This window comes from Nicotiana tomentosiformis, chromosome 7 (assembly GCF_000390325.3).
Source record: "Nicotiana tomentosiformis chromosome 7, ASM39032v3, whole genome shotgun sequence".
Lineage (NCBI taxonomy): Eukaryota > Viridiplantae > Streptophyta > Magnoliopsida > Solanales > Solanaceae > Nicotiana > Nicotiana tomentosiformis.
In genome coordinates, this window is record NC_090818.1 from 113,060,988 (window position 1) to 113,068,692 (window position 7,705).

At 36.5% G+C, this 7,705-nt stretch overlaps 1 protein-coding gene across 1 annotated transcript; it reads left to right on the forward strand.

Moving 5' to 3' along the window:
• Positions 1–2,002: 2,002 nt before the first annotated feature.
• On the forward strand, positions 2,003–7,391 carry LOC104105000 (probable ADP-ribosylation factor GTPase-activating protein AGD6). Its single transcript, XM_009613229.4, has 3 exons — positions 2,003–3,014; positions 3,318–3,407; positions 6,599–7,391. Exons 1-3 carry the CDS (start codon positions 2,208–2,210, stop codon positions 7,094–7,096), a joined length of 1,395 nt encoding a protein of 464 aa, XP_009611524.1. The 5' UTR covers positions 2,003–2,207; the 3' UTR covers positions 7,097–7,391.
• The last annotated feature ends 314 nt before the right edge of the window (positions 7,392–7,705 follow it).

Below are 7,705 nucleotides of genomic sequence, written 5' to 3' on the forward strand. Positions count from 1 at the left end.
CTAAGCAATCAATCGTGGCTACTTCATCTAATCATACTTAGATAATTGCTATTCATAAAGCAAGTCGAGAATGTGTATGGTTGAGGTCTATATTACACCTTATTCGAGACAAATGTGGTTTGAAGTGTGACAAACTACCCACAATTTTATATGAAAACAATGCGGCATGCATAGCCCGGTTGAAGGGAGGATTCATAAAAGGGGATAGGACAAAGCACATTTCACCAAAGTTATTTTTCACACATGATCTTCAAAAGAATGGTGATATCAATGTGCAATAGATCCGTTCAAGTGATAATATGGCTGATTTGTTCACCAAATCTCTACCGTCATCAACCTTCAAGAAATTAGTGTACAAGATTGGGATGCGAAGGTTCAAGGATGTGAATTGATGCTCTCATCAGGGGGAGTTAATACGTGTTGTACTCTTTTTTCCTTATAAGGTTTTGTCCCATTGGGTTTTCTTTGCAAGGTTTTTAACAAGGCAACCAAAAGGCGTATTTCTAAACATGTGTACTCTTTTTCCTTCACTAGGATTTTTTTTCCCATAGGTTTTTTTTTCCTAATAAGGTTTTAACGAGGCACATTATCTATGGATATCCAAGGGGGAGTGTTATAAGAAAAATCAAATTATGGTGGATATCTACTCTTCCTCCATGATCTTCTCAAATACTTAATGACATATTCAATGACATATTTCTATGCTTAATGACATATTCACTGACATATTTTTCTTCACTTTTTATGCCTATATAAAAGTCTTGTAATAGATAGAAAAATACACACAATTGAAGAAGAAAATCTCTTTCTTTTCTCTATCTCCATTTCTAGTTCATGTTTTACTAAATTGCTTTTATTTTATAACAACATATCTTGTTTATATTTTACTAAATTGCTTTATTTTATAACAATTACAACATTGTTGCCAGATTTTATATTTCAAAAGGACAAAGTAAAAATATTAAAATACTACGATATGAATGGAGTGCATCGTTAGTAGTGGGGTATTCCAATCTTCTTCAAAATCAACTTCTTGCTTTATACGAGGGATTCTCGCATCTATTTCATGAATACTATACATCTTTCACTTTTTTTTATTTTTACTCTAAGAACATTTTTATTATGTGTATTGGTTTTCAAGTGGTTAATTGTTCAACTTTACAATCCTATGTCTTCTTCCTCTTCGTCGATCGTCATGAAGGAACTCATATCATTTCAATCCAACAGCAAGAACTTTCCAATCCTATGTCTTATTATATAGTATAATTTTCCGGCATCTTTTGTTAGTGTCACTTTAATTTGTTGGCCCAAAATTCTGATAAGCATTGAATAATCAGTTGTTGTTTAGGTATCTAATGATATTGTATTCTACAGTCCTTTGACTCACTTTGGCTTATTTGATTTCTAGTAAAGAATGACTGAAGATTAGCTTTCATCTAGAAGGAGCAACAATACAGAAGATTGTCCTAACAATTTTAGTCATACTTCTATATTTAATCAAGGTTAGTTAATTTGTAAAAACAAATATCAAGAATAAATAAGGAGTTGTTTATTCAAAAAAAAAAAAGGAGGGGAAGAAGAAGAAGAAAAAAAAAGAAGAAATTTTTAAAAAATACATAAGGGGATTCCCTTTCCCGTTCAAAAGGCGAGGAGCGTATCCTTTTCCATCTCATGAAGATTAAGGGGATAAACTCGATTTTATTCTTCTTAATTATATAGCAGCTCTAAACATAAAATCCACTTTAATAAATAATATTTAATCCGAATTAGCCGGAACCCAAAAAGAAAACTGAATATAAAATATGGAACAAAAAATGCTTATTTGATTCTTGCAGTCGAAACTTCCTATTTCATTATATATTTTTTTTCTTTTTGGGATCTTCATACTCCATGTTCCCATGTGACAAAAAAGGAAAAAACAATTATCTGTAAACTCATGAAAAGGAAAAATAAATAAATTTTATTAATAAAACCCAATGACCCAAAAAGAAAAAAAAGAGATCTATTTGTAATCCAGCCGTTATCCAACTCATTCCCTTTCTGACGGTGTCGGCCATCGCCTCCTCCCATTAACACCTTCGTTCCACCCCAACCTCACAATTTCTCCGGCCGATCAATTTCTCCTAATCAGATCCCTCCATTTTCAGTCCTCCGATCCCATCGCAGATCCGATTTAGAGTCACATCCGAATCGGATCCGGGTCAAAAATGTCATCATCACGTCGTCTCCGAGATCTTCAAGCCCAACCCGGTAACAAAATCTGCGTCGATTGCTCCCAAAAGAATCCTCAATGGGCTTCTGTTTCCTACGGCGTTTTCATGTGCTTAGAATGCTCCGGCAAACACCGTGGGCTCGGAGTTCATATCTCGTTTGTCCGATCCGTTACCATGGACTCATGGTCCGAGATCCAGATCCGAAAAATGGAGCTCGGAGGTAACGACAGTTTAAACAAATTCATGGCCCAATATGGAATCCCTAAAGAAACTGATATTGTAACTAAATACAATACAAAAGCTGCTTCTGTTTATCGTGATAGGATTCAATCCCTAGCTGAAGGTAAACCCTGGCGGGACCCACCTGTCGTTAAAGAATCTCTAAATGGGATCACTAGTAATAATGCTAGCAGTAGACCACCGTTGAGCCGCGGCGCAAGTGGGGGCGGCGGCGGCAGTTGGGATAGTTGGGATAATAATGATGATGGAGGATTTAGTGGTAGTGGTAAGAATAATGTGAGGAGAAATCAGACGGTGGGGGATTTTAGGAGTGGGGGTAGTGGGGGTAGTGCTCCAGCTAGGTCAAGATCGACGGCAGATATTACTAAGGAGCAGTATGAGGTGTCAGCCGCTAATAAAGATAGCTTTTTTGCGAGGAAAATGGCGGAGAATGAGTCTCGGCCTGATGGGCTTCCACCCTCTCAAGGAGGGAAGTATGTGGGGTTCGGATCAAGTCCTGCTCCCGTGCCTAGTAGGAATACCATTAATCAGCAAGGGGATGTTCTTTCTGCTGTTACTCAGGTTGTACGCCTTCCCTTGCATTTTACGTGACATTATTTGATTGGACACATATTTGATATGTTAATTTAGCTTATATATTATGTTAGTGATAGCTGAACAAAAAATGTGAGTAGTTAATGAATTTGAACGTGAAAGTTGTATAAAATTTGTCGAGCATTTTGAGATATTCCAAAACGAACCGAGTGCCATATAAATTGGGATGTAGGAAGGGTTATGTAAGAGTAAACTGATTGTAGCTGTTCTGTTGTGCTGTGATATGCTTACTGATTGATAGCTGATGGAGTTACTGTTTGGTATGTGTAGGGATTTGGTAGGTTATCTATGATAGCTACCTCGGCAGCACAGTCAGCTGCAAGTGTGGTTCAAGTTGGGACAAAGGAGTTGACTTCTAAGGTATTTTGATTTGACTTCTAGATTAATAGTTAATAATTCTGTAATTGTTTACTTTGGATACGCTTTTCTGTTTTTAATTCTCGAGAGATATCTCTTGATTCTTATGACATGCTACTTTAAAATTCATCCTTTTTCAAGTCTATTTACTAGGTAATGTCCCGGAAGGTATGAGGAAGTATACTGAGGGCACTGGAAAGAATGGTGCCTTCAATAATACTCGCTGAGCTTTGTAATGTGTTCAATAATATTTTCGATGTCTTTTGGACATCCGTTTGATCCCTTTAAGCACTTCTAGTATTTTGAGGTTAGTTCATTTAGTTGGTTGGATCAAGTTTGATATTATGCTATACTTGTTGAGGTAATATTCTAAGGAAGTGAATGTTGGACCTGTAGGACTAACATATCCACAATATGTGTAAGATGAGTATTGTAGAATGTGTATGTTTTTTTTTGGTTGATAAGCATGTTGTAGAATGCATATGATTATACAAGGTTAAAAATGATCAAATATGATAAAGAGGCCGAGTAGCACAAAATAGAGGATACAGTGTGGAGGAAGTCGCCCTAGAACAACTTTTGTACTTTAGAATTGTAACTCATTTTCTCTTAAAAGTTCTGCCATACACTGAAGGAAAAAGAAAAAGTTGCAAACTAGTTGGTAGAGTGACACAATTCTCTGATTTAAAATTTTTTTTTAAAAAGGACAGGATTAGGTCAATATTAGACATGTGAATAACGGGTGATGTAAGAGTTAAGTATGTCTGTCATATATAATCTCGCATTTCTGTAACTTTGGGTAGGTTTGGGGACTTGCGTAGGAATGGGGAAGGGTATGTTGTTCATTGTGGTTAGGTGGTATCTTACTTTAAGTGATAGTCATTTGATTTACATAAGTTTCTGATATATATATATATATTTATATATATATATATTGCTAGGAAGGTATAAATATTTCTATAACCTCTATGTTAGAACTGGAACTATATCTGTATATCAGGACAAGATTAAATAATATAACACTAGATCGGCTAAGTTGATGCTGAGCAAATTTATAGTTTGTTTGGCCAAGCCTCTTTTGAGCCAAAGTGCTTTTTTTTTAGGTCAAAAGCGTTTTTTTCCCAAAGTTAAGGTGTTTGGCCAAGCTTTTAGAAGGAAAAAAGTGTTTTTGAGTAAAAGCAGAAGTGATTTTTGAGAAGCCGGAAAAAACAGTTTCTCCCCAAAAGCACTTTTGAAAAATATACACTTAGAAGTACTTTTAAAAAGCTTGGTCAAACATTAATTGTTGCTTAAAAGTGCTTTTCGAATTAAGTAACTAAACACAAACTGCGTCTCACCAATAGTATTTTTTTTAAAAGCACTTTTCAAAATAAGCTTGACTTTAGAATCTTGGCCAAACAGACTATTACTTGAACATGCCTATAGTGAAAGTATCTTGGTTGCTACAAAATTGTTAATTGCTTAATTCGATTTCGCAGTCAACTATGACTCAATCCCAAAATAGTTGGGTTTTCTATATGAATTGTCTGTATTCAATCAGCACTATTTAAAGTCCGTAGCTAGACAACTTTATTATTGAACATGTACTTACCACAATCAGCCTCCTTTATCCGAGTTTTGAAACAATTATGCTTTTTGAAGTTCAAATATGTGAAACTATGACTTAATTAGTATGTCTAAATGCAATTTGGAGCCGGTAAATAATGCTTTAGTGCCTTTTGCAATTGCTTCAGAACCTCTTTGTTCGTCTTCCACAACTCTGTCAATGAGTTAATAACAAAATTCAGCTAATCATCCAACTCCACTTATTTGTGTTATTGCTCTTAGTGTGCTGGTCCACTTAGTGACTCATAAGTTAGTGCACATTTGGCTGGTCTTTATTAGTGAATATGCGCTAGGATTTTCCTTCAAACCATCAATTTTCATCTCCATAAAGGTTGCTGAACCAGGTGTCATCTTGCAGTGAAATTATTCAGTTTCTGAACTGTGTAAATCTTTTTTTCTGTTTATTTAGTTCTAGGGTTAAAGAACAAGCTTGTCCCACCAGAGATTCATGTTGTCTTCTGCTAATTTCATGCAGAGCTCAGTTTTGAGATGACACGCTTCCTATATCATCTGAACAGAGCTCAAGGGAAGTAAAGAACGGAAATGACTATCTTGGCACTATCTAGGCATTTTATATAAAATATCTTTATATAAAAAGAATTCTATTATTATACTGGGGTATAGGGTAAATAGGAATCGGACCCACACCTATTGTGTAGGAGACACCTGTCGATGCCACTAGACTATAAGCCGGGGCGACCGGTCACTCTTTGTCATAGTGGCTGAGGGCGTTTTCTCTACAACACTAGGTCAAGAGTTCAAGGCTGGTGAGTCGCAAAACAAAAAGACTATAAGCTGTGGCGGTTGGTGCTTATAAAAATATTTAACATCTGTTTCCTTTTGGGATCAGTTTGGACCCTTTAAATTTATAATGTTTCCTTTGCCTTATGCTTATTTTCCAAGAATTGTCAAGGAAAATGGTACTTGCATTTATAAAAAAAAAAAATGGTACACATGCCATTCAGTGGCAGAGCCACATTCAAACAAGGGGTGTCAATCGACACCCCTTTACCAAAAAATTACAATGTATTGCTAGATAAATTTCTCTGTTTTATGTATATTTATTATATGTTGACTCCCCTCAACTTTTCGATGTATCTAAGTTTTTATATTTTGACACCCCTTGGTGAAAATTCTAACTCCGCCACCGATGCCATTCTCAAAAAAGAGGGGGGGGGGGGGGTAGGTACACTTGCATGGCATTATTTTCACCAATGGATATAATTCCATTCGCTATCATGTGTTTTAATTGAACTGGAGTTAACTTCTTTGCTGCCCCAGATAGTGTTTGGTATTTAGGTCCCTTTTCTATTACTTGGAGTCTAAAATTTAGCCCTGTATTCCGTGGGCATGAGAGTTGTCATTGAATGAATCAATTGACTATCTTCATTTGAGCTGGAGTTATCTCTATCTGAAGTCGTTTAGGTGCTTGTTTAAAAAGCCTGCTCTTCAGTTTTATTTATTTTCTTTTTTAAAATTTTTTATCAGTTGTGTAGTCTACATTTCATTTCTGCTATGTCTAGTGCTTGGACAAAGAAGCAGTGGAGTAAAATGATAGTTGAGCTGCATGTGCAATCCAATTTTTACAGGTGAAAGAAGGTGGATATGATACCAAGGTTAATGAAACAGTCAATGTTGTCACTGCAAAAACAACTGAGATTGGACAAAAGGGTTGGGGTCTCATGAAAGGAGTCTTGGCTATAGCTTCACAGAAGGTTGAGGAATATACCAAGGACAGTCCAACCTGGAAGAATGATAGCTGGCAACGAAGTGAAAATGAAAAGAACGGCTATTATCAGGATTTTAATCAGGATTCTAAAGGATGGAATACTTCTGGAGGAGCCCAATCCTCTGGGAGGAATGTTAATTCTGTCAGCTCTGGGTCGTGGGATGATTGGGACAATGAGGACAAAAGCAAAGTAAGTTCTACAAAGGGGGCAGCATCCAGCAAGAATGATGACTGGGCTGGATGGGATGATGGTCAGGATGATGGATTTGATAATCACTACCAGAGTGCATCCGGTACCAAACATGCCATTCATGGTGGAAAATCAGATTCCAAATGGACTGATGGAGGTTTCCTCTGACGGCGGTGCATGTTATAACTTAGTAATTTTTTACCCTTCCAGATTCGGTTGTCTCCATGTGTCGTGTTGGAAAGGATTTGTGTCTGAATATAGTTGATATTTGTACCATTGCCTGCAGGTTGAGTTAATTGCTCCCCTGTAGAAGAAGAAAGAGCAAAAGCAAACAGAATTAGACTGTTGTTGAGAACCATTATTCGGAGCTAAAAACATTTAGGTTGCATTTGTATTTGTAAAGACCATTTTTGCGTTTTTACTTTATTCCCGTCTGTCCCATATATTGGAGATTTTTGCGTAATTATGTCTCATTTCTCTGTATTGCATATGGACATGCAAGATCTTGGATAAATGGTTTTGGCAGCTTAACATCGTCGTCTGGCTCGTGAATTGTATGTTACAGGTTTTGATATGCTTAGGCAGTTGGGCTTTTGTGCATCTCAGTTTATGCACCTAGCCGTCTATGCCATTCTCTGAAGTTCAGTTAAAAGTGCCTTGACTCAATAATACATATATTCCCGCACAACATGTTATAGTACATTTGAGAGTATAAACTTCTTTATATACTGTCAATTAGGGATGTCAAATGGGGCGGTGGGGCGGGTTGAAATACCT